At 45.1% G+C, this 17,819-nt stretch overlaps 1 protein-coding gene across 1 annotated transcript in view; it reads right to left on the bottom strand.

Moving 5' to 3' along the window:
- Positions 1-2,068: 2,068 nt before the first annotated feature.
- Positions 2,069-17,819, bottom strand: part of E2f7 (E2F transcription factor 7) — a 32,348-nt gene continuing 16,597 nt past the window's right edge. The window contains exons 7-13 of the mRNA XM_051206409.1: positions 16,590-16,724; positions 9,330-9,515; positions 8,793-8,862; positions 7,368-7,836; positions 6,682-6,943; positions 4,372-4,784; positions 2,069-2,477 (exon numbers count right to left, since the gene is read on the bottom strand). Of these exons, the coding sequence (XP_051062366.1) occupies positions 2,307-2,477; positions 4,372-4,784; positions 6,682-6,943; positions 7,368-7,836; positions 8,793-8,862; positions 9,330-9,515; positions 16,590-16,724 (1,706 nt within the window). The 3' untranslated portion in view covers positions 2,069-2,306. The remainder of the gene's footprint in view (positions 2,478-4,371; positions 4,785-6,681; positions 6,944-7,367; positions 7,837-8,792; positions 8,863-9,329; positions 9,516-16,589; positions 16,725-17,819) is intronic.

Genomic DNA, 17,819 nt, shown 5'->3' with positions numbered 1-17,819 from the left:
GCAGAAAGCAGCTTTACATCAGTTACTTAAATACAGAAATAGCACCTTATATTGAGCAATGTAAACTTGGTAGGTAGGTTCAAGTATAAGGTTATACCCCCAATTCTTGTACCAGAATGCAAGGGTGGCTTGAGGCAGCACAACCCCTCAGTGCCGGCTCAGGGCTCATGTCCTCGGCGGTATCACCGACAGTTACTTCTGTGATAGACTCTAGAGCACCACTGTTCCTCTGCCTCAGGCACTCAAGTCCAGCTGTGCACGATTAAAGAGCACCAGGCTTCTGGGAGAGTCAAAAGTCATACTACGTGGGACCCTCACCCAGAAGTAACTTTGTTTTCCACTGATGAAATTGCTTCTTAACTCCCTCCTAAGAATCTCAAATTCTCCGAGGTTAATGTGGTCAATTCACAAACAGAGCAAAGACTCTAGTAATAAAGAACAGCAAAAAAGTTAGAGTAAATGAACATTATCCAGGAACCAGGAAAGAGGTTTGTTTCTTCCATGGAAATGTGGACTTCTTACAGAGTTTAAATGCAGGCGCCTCCAGCAAACCTGCTGTATGTCTGTTAAACTCATGAAAAAGGATGATTTTCATGTTCCAGAAAGTAAGCAGTGTGGGTTCAGGGTCAGCAACACCATGCAATTTTTACCTAATTCAGGAAAAAAAAAAAAAGCTTAACAAGGGGAACAATGCCATATTGCAACTTTAGAAGCTTAGTGTTGATAAACATTTTGATGAGTAGTGAACGTATTAAATCTGGCCACTCATCTCAAGTTTTCAAAAGCTATTTATTGTTGGGGTAGTAAGACTAAAAGTTGTCCTATACTTCATATAAAAAGCTACTTTCATCAGACTTCCAGAGTCTCTTAAATTAATTTTTATTCTTTTATGTGGTGTATCACAGGGTACGGAAATACAGAGAAAATGTAGCCTTATATTAAGACTAGATCTAAGAAGTTTAAAGAGAAAAAAGACCGAGGAAGAAAAGAGGAAAAAGGGAAGTAGGAAAGGGAAAGAGGTTTACTGTGAAGAGACAAGATTGAGGTAAGCACACTGATCAAAGTAGATCCCTGAAGCAACGTGGCTCCCAAAGGGAGGCATGCAACAGTTTCCAGAACTGTGTTTGTTAGATCAACCAACCCTGCTGCTCCTTCTCTGGACCACAAAACTCATGAACACTCTTGGAAATGGACAGGGATGTGTCCCTTCTCTCTCTTCTCCCAGAGGAAAGTAAAAGAAAAAAGAATTAGCTATTGCTCTCCATTTTTCTGTTTTCACTATGCTTCACAATTCAACCAAAGCTCTCGTGCAGGTTCTACTATTCTCCAATCCTTCCTGTCACCCTGATTCAACTTGCTGCAAATGGCAATTCTGAGAAGGCACGCACACCTGACTTTGTACAGTGAACATTTAAGTTAAAAACAAACAAAAACAAAAACACCACACAGGGCATGGAGCAAAGGAAGCTTGAGCAGAGTAGGTTTTTTGTTTTGTTTTAAACAAACAGTAAAACCTCAAAACCTCACTGTTTGGCAGTTACCAGAGAAATAGCCACAAGGCACCTAGACTTCAGTTTTCACTCCCATGCCCCCAGATGAGTCAAGCACAGTTCATAGCTAAGTGTAGCATTCACAGTTATTTTGGTCTTGGCATGTCATGTATATACATCTATCCACATTATTAATAGGTTGTAGAATAAGTGCAGGGCAAATTATACAAAGAAAGTCTTAAACATTCAAGTCACGATACCCTGAAGATGTCTTGTTAGAAATGATGTTGTAAACTTTGTGCAGTGAGTCCAACTTCAGGAACAAAATAAATAATACCGTAGGGTTTGTAACTGAAGGCGGCTTCCTGGAGCCCGAGGCAGCAGTAGTGTGTTTAGGCTGCAGAGGAAAGTTCTCACACAGATGCACTCAGGGCAGGCAGCAGTGATCATCACCAACGCTTGCCCTGGTTAAGTGCTAGACAGTCCTCCACTTCAGAAAAACCACAAGGCTCCAGCAGCCTGTCAGGACTGACTGCCAGTACTCAGATGATTCTCGAACCAGACCACACCAGTTGGTCGGTACTGCTGATGTGGCGTGCAGAGCCCGGACTCTAGCTGGTATTAAATGCATAATTAGTAGTAATTACTTTCAGGAAAATAGTTGACTCATGATATGGGGAAGTTAGCAGAACCAGTGGGTGCCAGAGAGCAAGGACACAAGCTGAGGACTGTGATGGGCTGTGTTCCACTTAAGACATTGTCTCGAACACAGGGAACTTAGGTGCTGAGGCCACTCCACTCACTGAAGCCATCAGGTTAGTCAGGCCCACTGCTTGAGATTTCTAGCCGTCTCTGGGCTGAGCTAGTGTTTCGTGATTGGTTCCTTTCTCTTCTCCTAAAGATGGGGTCTCCAAGGCTGCCAGGGGTCTTGAAAAATGTCTCACGTTGCCTCCGGTGGATACTCTTGGGAGTTGCTGGTGCAGGTGACTGGACAGAAAGCAAAAGCAGAAATGAAATGACAGTTTCGAGCTCCAAGACGGGGATCCTTTCCCGCCGGATGTCACTAGGCTGCCTGTCCCTTGTGCTCTGCTTGCCCATGGCATGTTTCCCACCCATCCAACTCTTAGCACAACGTGCGAGTATCTCAGACACTGAGAAGCACAGCTCAACCAAAGAACATTACAGATGTGGCTTGCATCACTTCGTTGTGTGATACAGGACAAATTATTTCAGCTCTGTGTCCCTCAGTTGCTGCATCCCCATCAGGGATGAATACCAGCTTCACAGGACGAGAAGAATTGAGATACTCTTGGTGGAGAGGGTACAAAGCAAATACACTGTGTGGTCCTTTCTGCTAATATGCTCTCTATATGTCCTAAAACGGAAGGGAGCGGCCCAGATCAGTGCCCAGATCAGTGCCTGATTACTAACTAGCAATCAAAAGGCATTATTATGCTGACAGGAGAGATGCACTTTTGTGATGGCATGCATAAGACCCGTGGAAACTCAAGCCGTACTAAAAATTACGGCACAGGGCCTCAACACTAGACACAGAGTTATGGGTAACTACAGAGGAGACAAAACAGCCTCTCTCAGGGAAGAGTGTCCAAAGTGGTTATCCAAGACCAAGTAGTCAGGCCTAAAATTAAATAACGCAAGTAGCATTATAGGAACGAGCAAATTTCATACATATACATGAATACACAACATATCTTACAAAGAAATAGAGGCCTCAGGTTTGGGTTAGGGTTGAATCTAAGAAAGTGGATGTGTGTATAAGAGTGGTTAGGCAGAGGAAAGGGGAGGTGGAAAATGATGTAATTATATTTTTATTAAAAAAAAAATAAAAACCCCAGCACTGGAGAGGTGGGCACACTATCCCATTATGAGCTGAGGAGGTCCTGGCATCTGCCAGCTGCTGTGAGAGGGAGTCAATCTAATGTAATACTTCAATGTAGTGACCCCTGGTACACTGACCACGTCTGGGGCAGGCCCTATGCCCAGGGAGGGCTGGCCACCACAAATTAGACCTAGTGGGTTTAGAAAGACTGAGGGGAGAGAAAACCAGGTTGGATGGGGAGGGAGGGAGAAGGAGACCAGGGAGGAGTTGGGGAGAAGGGTATAAAAATAGATGGAATGAAATTCTCTAAGATTTAATCAAAACGTTACTTCTTAAAGAACATTTGCCTTAGACTTGACTCCCAGTACTGCAAAAACTCAACCAAAACACGACATGTCTGAAAAGTAGCGTTATTATTCAAATACCTAGTAGACTTCTGAACCCCTAAATAGCTTACCTCAGACTAGTTTTGGGATACATAGAATAATGTTCCTTGAGAGTAATTAGTGATTCTGAACACAGTCTTGAAAGAACGGAACAGGTTTTTACTGACTGGACTACAAACGCAGTACTGACTATGTGGTCACTGATGGTATGTGTGTGTTTTTATGGGTGTGTGGGTAACCTGAGCTCCCAGGCGGCATGTTTTAAGAAATGATTGGTAGTGAGATGTATCCAAGTTAGAACAGAGCTGTCCTGTAGCTCTGTCATTAAATTTATGATGGTCTCCTCAAACAGTCCCAAAAGAAGATTGACAGATCAGGGAAATAGTCCAAGTGTAGAGATCTCCTGTAACTATGGGTAATAAGGTCCCTTCCACCCTTGGGAAGTAGGATGACAACGGACAAGATTTGTCTTAAAAAAAGCATGACATCTCTTGCCTTGGAGCCCAGTGCTCTGTGGAATAAGCAGACAACATGGTTCACACTGAAACATAGGTAGGACCTGACGGAGTACCTCTGCATTAGTCAAGTGTCCGAGAAGAAAGCTAACTGTATGCAGACATCATCCATCACGGAGTGACTGAGCCTTGGGTCTCACCTGTTCTACTTTTCCCATTGATACCGGATGTCTCATGTAACCTGGGGACTCGGGGTGGATGGCACCGTGTGAGCTTGGCATCCCTGGACTCAGGTTCAGTGAGGGCTGACACTGAGGATCTGTGGTAGGGATGGATGAGTTCCGATTGACCATGGCTGCAGGGCTGAGGAGGAGGTGAGCTGTAGATCCTAGGGCCGACAAGCCGAAATTCATGGGTCCGGTGTTTGGGAGCGTGCCAGGAGCTGAAGAAATGGGCCCGGGTATCGTGGGAGAATACAGAACTGGGAAGGGGGCCAAGCTTGGAGATGGCAAGAACATGCACGGAACGCCAAAGGGTGGCAGCTGGCCTGAGGACGACCCCACAGCGTGTGGAGTTTGACCGCCCGGTAAGAGCATGTTGAAACCATTTAACCCTGAAACAGAAGGGGAACAAAGTGAAAACCACAATAGGAGACCCCCTTCATGTTCACAGCCCTCATGGCTCTGCCACCGGACTCCGTCACAGATCACTGATGGTGAACTTTGTCCCTGGAGAAGGTGAACATCCTGTGCTCTTCCGGCGGACATGGCTACATCACATCGGCGATGTGATGCCTTCATCTGCAAGGTCTTGTGGTCAATGCCTGTGGAGAAGTCTTTAATTTCTCTCTCCAAGGACGCATGTGTGAATGTAATCAGGTGTGGTCACGAGGGGAAGACTTGGGTGTTGGGTCTCCCTTCTACTCTGTAGTGGGGTCTTTTGTCTACTGTCGTACAGACCAGTCTAGCTGTCTGAGAGCTTCTAGGGAATTCTCCTGCCTCAGCTTCCCATTTCTCCACAGGAGTTCCCGGGAATATGGAGACACACCCCCATGCCCAGCTTTACGTGGGTTCTGGGAATTTGAACTGAGTGTTCATGCTGCCCAGCTGCTACTGGGTTTTATTAGTGTAAATAACTAAAATATTGACTTTCTGCTTCAATCTTAATGGAATTGTCTCTCTTGATAAGCCTGTTTACTAAGTTGTCTGCTTCGTAAATACTTTGAGGCGTTCATGTGTTCCCCTCAGCTGTCTAATAATTATGAGTGAGAAATGGTTAAAAAAAGTTAAAGAAACCAACCAACCAACCAAATAAAATCCCATATTGCACTATGTTCAATTCTGCAGTGGACCAGTCTGTGGTACTCTTTAAAGTGTCCTCAACACTGAGTTGTCCTAGAGTCAACAATCCAAACTGAGGACATGACAGAGAAATGCCCGTCTCCTCTGCCTGGCAGACCAGACTTAAGTCGGCAAGGAACTGTATGCAGGCAATTTCAGAAATTTGGTGGCTGATCTTCATTGCCAGCTTGACAGAATTGGGAGTCACCTAGGAGACATGCCTGCGTGTCTGTGAGGCTGTTGCCGGGGAGGTTTGCCTAGTGAGGAAGATGCTTCCTAAATGTGGGCAGCTCTAGCCCAAGTGAACAACCCTCTCTGTGTCTTTTTTCTTTACTATGGAATGCTTCACAGATTTGCATGTCATCCTTGCACAGGCGTTGTACTGTGCATGTGCGGCCCCAGTGATCACCTCTCTGGGTCTTGACTGCAGCAGGCACAATATAAATGGCTTCTTTGGCTGTGCCTTCCCAAACCACAAGCTAAAATAAACCCCCCCCTCTTTAACTTGTCCTCAAGTATTTCTTTCTAACACAGAAAAGTAACTAATACAATATCTTTGCATCAAGAGCAACTGTGTGTACATGGGACATAGCTGAACAGTGTTGCATTCTAATACAGTATATGACGAGTAGCAACATGACCCACTGAGGCTTAGTAAGGGCTGGCACTGTCACGCTAGGTCCCCCAGACTCATTACATCCTGTTTGGGTTTTCTCGGCGCTCCAGAGAAGTAGGTGCTGTTATCATTCTTGTACTAAGGAGAACGTCTGAGTGCTTGTTTAAGTTGATGCAGGTAATAAGTGGTTTTTAAGTCAAGCCCTCTTGTTGGAGACCATGATGATGTACTTGGTTCTTCTCAACACCGAAAATCAAAATGCTAGCTGTGCACAATCGCCGACATACTCATACTATGATTCTGAACCAGTGTTGCTTGAAAAACCAAAAAAAAAAACCAAACTTGTCTTTTAGATTAGCAGTTTCTTCATCAAATAAAGTGTAACACCTTAAAAAAAAAAGTATCCTCTTATCCCTCAGGCATCTCTCAGCCTTTGTTTGTGGCGGCTGGGAGAGAGACAGGAGCAGCACCACACCAATTCATTAACTGCTCTCTGGTCAGGAGACACAGGCAAGGCTGAAGTGAAGGTGTGGAAGGCCCGAGGAATCCCTTACCTGCTGGAGACTGCACATACAGATACTGTAGTAGGGAGGGGTCTTTGGCGATTTCGTTTTCGTTTGAAGGCTTTTCGGTGTCCGGATTTCTCGATGGGTTTCCACACTCAGAAGCAAGGAAGCAGCAGTTTGCCACAGCCTGCCCTGAAACTTCTTCGGCAGCCGGAAGCTGACCCTTCTTCACAAAGGTGTCTTCCACGGGTGTACATCTCCCGTCTCCTGTAGTCACAGGAGAGGCGATGGCTGTGGAGTTTGAGGGTCTCTAAGCACAAACAAACCACAGAGCAAAGAAACCAGGTCAAAATTCCGATAGTTTTAGAAGAGTTCTTTTAAAATAAAATATCTAGCGTGTGTACACAAGAGAACAGCCAGGCATCACTTGGATTAATGACTCAGTTTTGTTGTTTTGTTTCGAGACAGGGTTTCTGTGTTACACTTTTTTTTTTTTTTTTTTTTTTTTGTGGGCATTTTAGAAGAAATGTGAGTCTTTTATTTTGTTAAGTCATTTTTCTTAGTCTTATTTTATGGTGAGACTTTTTGGGAAAGCCTGTCTAACGATTTGTTACATATATAAGGAACACATGAAATATATTTCTAGTCCAGAGGCTACTGCCTGGGAGCATCTATCTCCGTTAAGCTCACAGCCAATGAGATTGCACCATGCACATTTTCCCACACTCCCTTACCTTGGGCATGACTAGGGATAAGGGGCTATCTTCAAATTCCTGACTTTGTCTTTTCATAGCAGGCTCATCTTCCTCGTGGGGATTCCTTTCCTCACACAGGCGCTTCTGAGCGGAGGGTGCCAGGGACAGGTCAGCTGGGACTTCAGAGCCACCGTCCTCCTCTGATCTTGACTCTGGGGACAGTCCCTCCTGCAGGCTCCCACACAGCATGATGAGGGAGGAGGGCACATACACCAGGGGTTGGCCAGCAAGCAGGGTTGGCTTTAAGCTCTCTGCATCTGGGGCTACGGAAGGAAGGTGGCCACCTACTTGTCCATTTAGACCATTCTGTGTGGAGAAGGCCTGCAAGTCTGTTTGAGCGACAGAAAATACCGGGTGGGCTAAAGGCTTGACACAGTATTCTGAGTCAGCAGGGAGGGCAGGGTCCAAGCTGCTTGCTGGAGGCACGGCGCTCTTACTGGCTTCCCCCCTGTAAGAAAGAGATGCTGTGAGTACCACAAGTCACCGAGCTCTACCACAGCCTCCGAGCCTCTGCTTTCCTGGTAAGAAGTGAGGCAAGACTGCTCAGACGATATTCAAATGTCTTCCCTGGTTACACTGAGGCAGACCATGGAACTCTTGATGGGTGGCTAGGGATGACATGAAGTGTCAGCGTGGAAAGAGCTGTTGGGGGGGTGTCTTAGACCACTGGCTGACAATGGTTCTTCCACAGCTAACGATTATTGATGATTGGCCCTTAACAGACACATAGGAAAACACTATAGTCATAGCTATGTTTATTTCCATTTACCGATGAGGAGAACCCAAACCAAGTTCAGAGTTAATCCACATGCTATAGTTCTAGAGATGTGGAGTTGGGCCTCACTGCAGGTCCATTTGAGGGCAAAGGCACGCATGGGTGGAGGAAAGTCTGGGCCGGACTGAGGGAAAGGAACACCAGTCTAGTCTACCCATAATTCAGTGTGAACAAAAGTAAGTGGTGAGGAAGTCAATTTATCTACAGGGTTGGAACTTTGTTATCATCCTCTCAATTTTCTCAGTACTAATAAAGGATGCTAAGGCAGTCTTCATTCAAAATTAAGTCGCATGATGAGATTTTTAAGTGTTTGGACTGTCTATATATATACATTAAAAAAATCCAAATATTTAATATGTGAATACGTTTAGTTCATGTTTTGGACTACATTAACTTCTGGAAAGTAGAGGCTGTGTAGACTTCTGAGACCTCCTTCCCCAGGGCCAGTTTTGCAGATGAGCCCTTCTCTCCAACCACAGCCTCCTTAAGCAAGAAACTGAGCTCTAAAAGTCAACAGGCCACAGTGAATCTGTCAACCATTCATATGTGTGCTAGTCGTTACCATCAACCTCTCCCTCTCCAACAGGAACAGCATCGTGACCTGACCCGGGTCCTTAAAGACTACTCACTGTGAATTATCTTCAACTTTCTGTCTGTAGATGGCTGCCAGACTTCCAATCTCTAGGGTATAAGCTGACCCTGGAAAGGGGACATCAGCGTTAGCAAGCGTGTCAAGGACCTTACACGTGCAAACACACAGAGCAGAGACCACTCTTAAAGGCTTAGTGGGTGTGAAGACTGCTTCAAATCTGTTCAGGTTTTGTTTCAAAAAGGGCAATTTCCAGAAGTTAGCTGTTAATGAGGATTCCATTACTGTTTGAGAACAAGCAAAAGAGAATAAAACGATCGCTGTTTCCCGAGTTATAAATTTCTGTGATATTTCAATGGCAAGCCATTGGGTCAGTTTCAGGTGTGGGGCTATGCTCACACTGTAAGTCATAATCACTTTTGCAGCCAGTAATTGTTTGACTTCTGGCAAGGGAAAAGTTGGCCGTTGGAAAAAAAAATGGCATGGCCTGGAGAGATCTTTTGAAAATGCCTGTGTATCACCAAGGCTACTATTTCATGGCAACTGACGGACTCCAAAGGCTAAGCAAAGGCAGTACCTTGTTTTCCTCCCTGTGGGCTGCTGGGCTCTGAGCTCACTCTCCTCTCTGTCTTCTCAGCCGTCTGAACCGTGTTAAAGGAACCGTACCGAGCCAACCTCTGTTTTGCACACACTCGAATCTGGCCACATGTTTCTTTCTTCCATTCCGGTAAGACAGATGCAGAGACATCCAACAGCTCTTCGTCTAGAGAGAAAAACAGAGAACTGCAGTGCCACCACACAGCTACAGTCTTGATAATTTTCATCTTTTTCAGAGAGTTTTGAGGGGCTGTGGAGCTGGCTCAGTGGTTGAGAGCACTGTGTGTTCTTCAGGAGAACTCGGGTTCACTTTTCACATACATATGGCAGCTTATAACTGTCTGTCTCTCCAGTTCCAGGGGACCTGACATCTCCATACAGGCATACATGCAGGCAAAACACCAATGTACATGAAATAACAGAGGTGGCTTTGAACTTACAATTGAAATGGAGTTACCCTGTAATTAAAAGAAAATCCAAGACCGTCAAAAAAATTCTATGAGCTATCTCAAACCCCAATTTCTTTCCATGTACTGGAAAAAGAAAACTGACTAACTATAAAGTGAGAATGAACCCATATGTATCTTAAAATTATCCCAACTGCAACCAAATTGGAGCACGATGTTTTTCAACCCAAATTAAAACAGGCCCAACATTTTAATGCTCCGTTAGGGCCCAACAGCAAAGGATCCTGCTCTGTATGCATGGTTTGAGATTCACTTTCAAGATGAATCAAGATCAGCCTCTCACTCCGAAGCTCCAGGGCAGGGCAGAGGAGATTCTCAGCTTCCCACTTTATTTTCTTTCTTGCATAGGTAGAGGCTTGGTTACCAAGTGACCAAGGAATTAGGTCAGCAGACGTGAGGGCTGAAGTGAGAACAGGTGGGGGCCTGAAGACAGTTTTATGTTTCAAGGGGCCAGTGTGAAGTCAAGATGGAAATTTCTGTAGCCCAGGCAGCTACCCCCATGGTCTACACCATCGCTCCTGCCTTGTGTATTTGTGCTTATTTCTTCTCGGCTCAAAGCAAACGGATTTTAATTATAAATCTGACATTCGGGAAAGTCCACCTAGACTTTTAGAAAATGTGCTCGGACCTAATGCCACTTTAAAACTGAACCAAAAAAAAAAAAAAAAAAAATCTTTATGGCTTTCACTTTCATGTAACAAAAGCCCGATCTATGTTCCTCTGATAAAATCAGAAGTATAAAACAGAAGAAAAAAATGGGTCAAGCCAGTCCCAGGGACATTTGCTGGCTCTTCTGAATCAAATAAAACCGAGAGAGAGAGAGCAGAAATGTATACATCCATGGCTCTTAGGATGCTAGGCAGAAATGAAATTAAGCAAGCTCAGACTGTCCTAAACTACTGCCAGGAGGATGTTTCTAGGTTGGGGTGCAGGAACTCGATAGTCTCCCCAAGCCGAGGGCACAGCTGGGAAGACTACAGCATGGTGGCAGCTGGAGTTCAAGAGGCAGAACACTGGGGAGGGACAACTAAACAAAGCTGGGGTCTGCAAGGAGCTCCCCAGAGCGCTCTGCAGAATGAGGAGTCGGAACGCTATGCCTGCAAGGGAAAAGAAGCATGGGGGTGAGGGTGGGGTAGGAGTGGTGGTGTTGGGCTGGGGAGAAGAACCTCCTGCAGCTCATACAGGGCCGGGACAAGACGTGAGCATCACTACAGGGGCATCGCCGAGAACACTAAAAATGATGTTGCGGTGGCAGTGGGAAATGGTCCAGCCCTCTGTTCACATAGGCTACATTTTCTCTGTTCATCCGATAGACACTCAGGTTGATCCCGCATCTTGGCCATGGTGAATAGTGCTGTGACAGCCATGCGAGTGCAGACACTCCCTCCACACACTGATGCTAGCTCCCTTGGCTATTAGTGAACAGCCGGGTCACACAGTAGCTTCAGCTCTCATTTCAGAGGAACCTCATATTGTTCCCCACTACTGCAAACATTGCAAAGTAGTTATTACTTCACAGTCCTAGCAAGGATATATGGCTCCCCCTTTGTCTGTATCCAAGGTGTGCGTGTTTAGTCTTTTTGGTAGACATAGTGAGACATTTCCCTGTGGATTTCTTTCGATTTCCATTTCCCATGTGACCAATAACATTGAGCATTTTCTCATGCTTGGTGTGCACTTGGACTCAAGTGGACTTGAGAAATGTCCATTTCAGTTTGTGTAACTGTATTTACCCATCCCACCTTCCTGTGGAGTTGTTCCAATCCATTTTATACTTTGAAAATCATTTTCTTGTCAGATAGTTTATAAGCATCTCCCCCCATTCTGTGGGGTGTTTCTTTACTGTTGGTTGTTTCCTTGGCTGTATAGAGGCCTTTTAGTTTGATATCTTATTTTCCAATGGTATTTGTCCAGTTTTGAGATTATATTTTTAAAAATCTTGTCCATTTTAAGCAATCACATACTTGTTTTTTTAATTTAATTTTTTTTTTTTTTTTTTTTTTAGTGAGGGGGCGCCAGTTTCTTATGAAAATATTACCGTTTTCTTGGCAGCATTTATGGAAGAGACTTTCTTTAGTGAGCGCTCTTGTCACAAATCAGTTGGCTGTAAAGAGGAGTTACTTCTTGGTACACCTCTTTGTCAGCATCATTTAGTTTGGATGCTCTACTCTATAGAGTGTTCTGCAGTCAAGTATTAGGATGCTTCTGGTTTACTGTTTCTGGCTCAGACTTGCTCTAGCTCTTTGTGGGGGGGTCTTCCGTAGATAAAAAAATTCCCCCCTCCATTTTGTTTTTGGTGTCTATTGTCCTGACTGCTATCCTGGAATACAGTTATGTAGACAGGCTGGCCTAGAACTCACAGAGATCAGCTGCCTCTACCCCTCAAGTGTAGGCTTAAAGCCAGCCACCACTGTGACAGCATTTCAGCCCATCTCGGCTTTGATATCTAGTAATGCTGGCTTTGTATACTTGGGTGCTTCGGTGCTGATGCATATATAAACACAATTAAAATTCCTGGTGTGTGTATGCACATGCACGTGTGCATATGATCTTGCACAGAATGCACTGGAGGTCTGAGAACAGCTTGGGGTTGGGGGGCTTGAACACAAACTGTCAGGCTTGGCAGCAGGTGCCATTACCTGTTCAGTCATCTCATTAGTCTGGTGGGGATGAATTTAAATCAGTTTTTGCTTGTCTTAGAAAAAACTTCTGCCTCATTTCTCAAGGGTTGCTTTCCTAGAAATAGACTTCTCATTCTTATCCTTTGGTTTTTGAGATAGGATTTCTTTGTGTAGCCCTGGTTATCCCGGAACTCGCTCTGTAGACCAGGCTGACCTTGAATTCAGAGATCTACCTGCCTCCGCCTCCTGAGTGCTGGGATCATCTTTAAGAGATTCAGTAACTTCGACACCCTCCACGATGAACTCCCCACAAACCAGAGATGCTTTCCAACTCAGCACTAGTTTTCCTCCTCCAATATGCAAATATATTATAATATTGTTACAAGCCAATATAATAAGTACAATATAATAAATGTCTCTTTTTTATTCTAGATTTCCTATAAGAAGCTTTCTAGAATCCAAGGTCTAGAATGGGTGTAGTCCTTTTCAAAACCCTAGAGGCTGGGGTTTGATTCCTGAGTCCCCTCTTCAGGGAATGCCTATTTCCTGGTCTCTGTTTTCCAGTCCACTGAGATGGTCAGTGCCATGCCCTTATAGTTACCACTATGTGTGCAGCACCTACCAGGACCCAGCACACCGTGCCATGCTTAGCACCAACAAGTAAAGGGATAAATTCAGAATGTCAGGAATAAAAACTAAAGTTCACGCCACCACCGCCTGGCATGACTTATTTTTTTTTAAAGTGTATAATTAACAGTTTTTCCCCTTTTAGGATTAAAAAACTCCAAGTGATTAGTTGTTCACATCTGTGTAGGGGAGCACACTTGTGAGCTAGAATTTAAGGTGTTTGCGGGGCTAGTTAAGGAGGCATCCTAACTGGTTCTCACAGTTGTGCACTCAGCACTCTCACCCACTCACTGAGCCATCTGTCCACTTTCCCTTTTGGGATCCTGAATATATCACCTCATCCACTCCTGGTGCAAGGCTCTGGTTGAGGGGTCTGCTGGAGCAATAGGAATGCCACTTGACACTTCTGTCTTGTGCTTCTGAGTTCGATAATGACATGCCTCAGGCGTTTCTGGTGCCCTGTCTCTTAGACTGTGCGTGTGCCTGGCTGCTTCTTGAGTTGGATTTTGAGGGCTTTTACAGCAGTTTCTACATCACTGTTGGTTTCTCAGGCTCTTTCCTGTCCTTCCCTTCCAGAACACATATGAATGCTTACTTACTTATGGTTTAGTAAGTCTCAAAGGTGTTAAGTTTTTCTTCCTTTTAACCTGTCCTGTTCAAACAATGTCACAATGTCAAGTTCAGAATTCTTTTTTTTTTTTGTTTTTGAGACAAGGTTTCCTTGTGTAGCTTTGGGGCCTGTCCTGGCACTCACTCTGTAGCTCAGGCTGGCCTTGAACTCACAGAGATTGACCTGCTCAGAATTCTTTAATTCTTTCTGTGTAATCTGTGCTGCTGCTGAGCTCTTCACCTGTGTGTGTGTGTGTGTGTGTGTGTGTGTGTGTGTGTGTGTGTGTATTATTTGGTTCCAAGGTTTCTCTTCGGTTTTCACTTGATCTCCACCCCCTTGGTAAATTTCTTCTATAATCTATTTTACTAATTCCATTGAATCATCTATAAACTTTCATAACTCATTAAATTTCTTTGAATTATACTTTTCTGTCAAGTAAATTCTTTTGGAGTCCACTGCAGGAGTAAGTATGTTTTGGTTGCATTACATTTTTAAAAATGGTTCCTGTATGTTGACTTGGATGCCTGTCCAGCCGGCAGAACCACTGACGATCAGTTTCACAGGCTGGCTTCGACAGACTCTCCTGGCAATTCCTCCAGTGGCGGTGTATGGACAGGCTGTTTGGCTTAGGCACCAGGTAGATGTGTTAGTGCAGTGGTCACGCCACTCCTTCGGTTGTAATCCGCAATTGCAATGTCTCAGGCTAATGCTGCAGAGCACGTGACAACACACTGCCAGCCTGGAAACACATTCGGTGGCCATTCTGCAGTGAATCTCTGGATGTAGGCTGCTCATCTGTTCCATTGTAGAGGTAATGCAGTCCCCGTAAGTTCAGATGAGTGTAGGAAAGCATGCTCACAAGCAGTGTGCCCACTGGCTGTACAGAGTAGAACTCACCAGTGCCCTTGTGAAAAGTCTCAGGGCTGCATGGGTAGAACTCACGAGCCCTCTGGAAGCCATTCTACTCAGAGCCAGCTGTCTTGTTCCCTGGCCTGAACATGGGTGGGTGAGGTCCTGTCTGCTTCTTAGAGCTTCTTCGGGAGGAAACTTAGGACAGAGTTTCTTCAGTTACTATTTGGGGCCAGAAGAGGGCCACAGAACTATTTTCCAGAAGTCTCAGTGGACTGGACCAACTTAGGAAAAGTTGGGTGGCTGCTTTTAAAGTCATGGAGGAATGAATGTGCCACTCTTTGTGGGCGGTGAGGGTAGGGCTCTGTAAATAGGTCAAGCACTTTGAGGAAGTTATCCTCATTACGGTCATTACTTAACCCAAGTTCTGTAAACAAAACTGATCAAATTGCAACTGGATTATTTACTGCATCCCAGCGGCACTCCAGCAAGAATTAAAAAGGAAACGCCCACATACAATAAGGTGCTGTGCTTGTGTGAAAAGAAGAGGGAGACAGTTATGAAGCTGAAATTTGAGAACCTTAAGGGGCGAAGAGGAAATCAAGGGGTTTCTAAATGTGGCTACTATATTGACCATAGAGCTAGTAAGAGCTGGAGAATACAGAAGAATTAATATAGGTTGCTAAAAGGTTCAATTTGCAATTTCTGATGTGCTTGCACGTCATCCTTCCTACACAGGAACAGAGTTCTAGAGGCCGTGGTCTCACAGGCTGTGCACAAATCTGAACTGGTTGGCTTCTCACATGAGCCCATGACTCTACTGATGGGACTGCTCAGTGGCATCACCACAATAAAGGAGTCACTCTTCTCCTGTAATCTGTTTAGAGGCCTCCTTGTTGCCTCTGTTACAGCCATCATGAATTTCTTGGTTGCACTTAAGAGCCTGCCAAAAAGCGTATTCCCAGCTCACTATATTTTACCTCATTTTCGACCCCACACTCTCCACTTAAACCAACATGGCTAATCTCCCCAACATGGACCATCTAGAACTCGATTGCTTTCTAACTTCCAAACTATTTTCCAAACTGTAGCTGCCCAGCGGAGACACCATTTATTCTAAGTGACCAGGGAAAAGGCAATCATCTACCACAGAAGACCGCCAGGGTCAGGTACAGAGATTATGTACTACTCCCATACAATTCTGTTGTCTGGTGACCTTCCCTGTCAGTCACATAATGGTCAACTGTCATAATGGGACATATCTCAGAATGCATGCCCATCCCTAAGCAAGGGATGGCATTTTTAATGCTGACAAGGAGAAGGTGTCACAGGTGACAGAGAAACCAAAAGACAAAACAAAACAAAACAAAAACCCCAAAAACCCACGTAGGCAGGGCTGCCCCCTACACAGCTTCAATCTCCCATGGCAAGTATAGTAAACGGCCTGTTGGGTTGAAGCAGTTATACTTGATTTTAAGAGGTTTTTATCCAGGGAGGCAGACGGCTGTATCTTTTATAAGTCCTAGTTACATGCCACTACGTCAACACTGAGAGACTAATTTAAAATTCCTGGTATGTTTAATCTTTTAATTAAATTACATAAAAGGCATTCAATATGTCCCTACTAGATTTGGAGCTACCTTATGTCATGCTAGCTTTGTGAATAACTAACTGATTGCAGTTTTTAAACGTTATGTGGGTTTCCCTGAAAAACAATGGCTGATTTTGCTGATGTAGAAATAACCCAAGTTCAGAAGTGTCACCTTAAATTTTTAGTCCTAAACTTTCTGGAAAAAAGTTCCAGAAAAAAAAAAAAAAAAAAAAAAAAAACACACAAGTATATTTTAACAGTCCCGAAAACCAATGGTCTTCTAGTGTTTTCCTTCCTGATGTGTACGAGACGACCAGCACCTATGTTTTCTGGATAGTAACTATCATTCCAAGAGTGACATCATTAATTCAAATGTTCAATGTGGCCCAGAGAATGGGAAAAGGTCCATTTCTCTGGCTGGATGTATAACTAAGGCATTCTACATCAGGTCCCCAGCAAAATCGTATCTCCTTACCAGTGGAGCTGAAGTCCACGGGCCCGATCCACTTGAAGGCTGGTTTACGACCACGCTCTTCTGTGAGGTGCACCTTCTTTATCAGAGCCAGGCTGGTCAGGACATTGGCTATGTCATAGAGCCGTCGTACCTTTGCTTGAAGATATAAGACACAACTATGGTCATGCTGTGTGTAATGCCACTGTGTTTTAGTTTATGTGACAGGGAACGTTTCCTCAGGTACCACATAAACCTCCAGGGGGCGGATGGCATGAGACTGATGGTTCTGTCATGCTATCACTGGAGAGCTATGCACTCGAAGCATCTGCAGACACACAAATACCAGGGGAGGACAATGTGTCCTTCCCTTCTCACAACTCCGCATCATGTGGAAGAGCCCTCTGCTGACAGGCAAGGGGTTCCACAATGGCAAAAATTGGGGAGGGGGGGAACAGGCTGTGATTAAAGGCTTAGGGAATATAACTCTGGCATGTGGCCAACAAAAGATTGCCCTGCAGGTCCCCCAGTGAGAGATGGTGGCAAGTGCCTCACAGGCAGCTGGCCTGTGACAATGACAGGACTTCCCTAGAGTCCCAGTGAAGCTACACTCCTAGTACACAGGATGCTGAAGATTCAAGGTCATGAGGTACAGTTTTGAATAAGAGCAGCTGCTCACCTGAAACCCTGGCTAAGGCGGAGGGGCATGAGGGTGTGGCCTGCATCAAAAAGCACTTTGGAAAATGCATGTTTGAAAAGGGGGTAACTCAGGTGTGGTGTTACAGAACTGGACAGGATGGCCTGCCTGCTTTTCTATTCAAGAACTGAAGAAGGGATCAGCTGTCCACTTGATGCCAGGGCCACAGCCAGGGTCTTAACCACTGTACCCCCATGGTGGCTATTATCCAGGCCAAAACCAAAATGCAACTGAGAATGATGAGCTCATGGCCCCTCACAAGGGCAGAGGGCATGGACCCTGCAGCTGAGCGCAAAGAGAAAGGAAGGTGCAAGGGTGTGTGTGACACACAGAGACTCCTCCGAGCCTGTCCCCCTCCCCGAACCCTGGCCATTCCTCGGGTGCTTACCTGTAGGAAACTTTCATCTCCACCCTTCAGGGAAGTAGGCGGGGGATGGGGAGAAAAGGGGAAAGAAGGCTCAGGCATTCTGTCTTGGAAGTATCACCAAAGAGAAACACAAATGGACCACACCCTCCTGGGCCTGGGCCCTGAGGTTCTGCCTCGCCCTGCCCACTGT

Source organism: Phodopus roborovskii, unplaced genomic scaffold (assembly GCF_943737965.1).
Source record: "Phodopus roborovskii unplaced genomic scaffold, PHOROB, whole genome shotgun sequence".
In the NCBI taxonomy this organism is placed as follows: domain Eukaryota; kingdom Metazoa; phylum Chordata; class Mammalia; order Rodentia; family Cricetidae; genus Phodopus; species Phodopus roborovskii.
The sequence above is the reverse complement of the archived record's forward strand: the minus strand, read 5'-3'. Positions and strand labels throughout refer to the sequence as shown.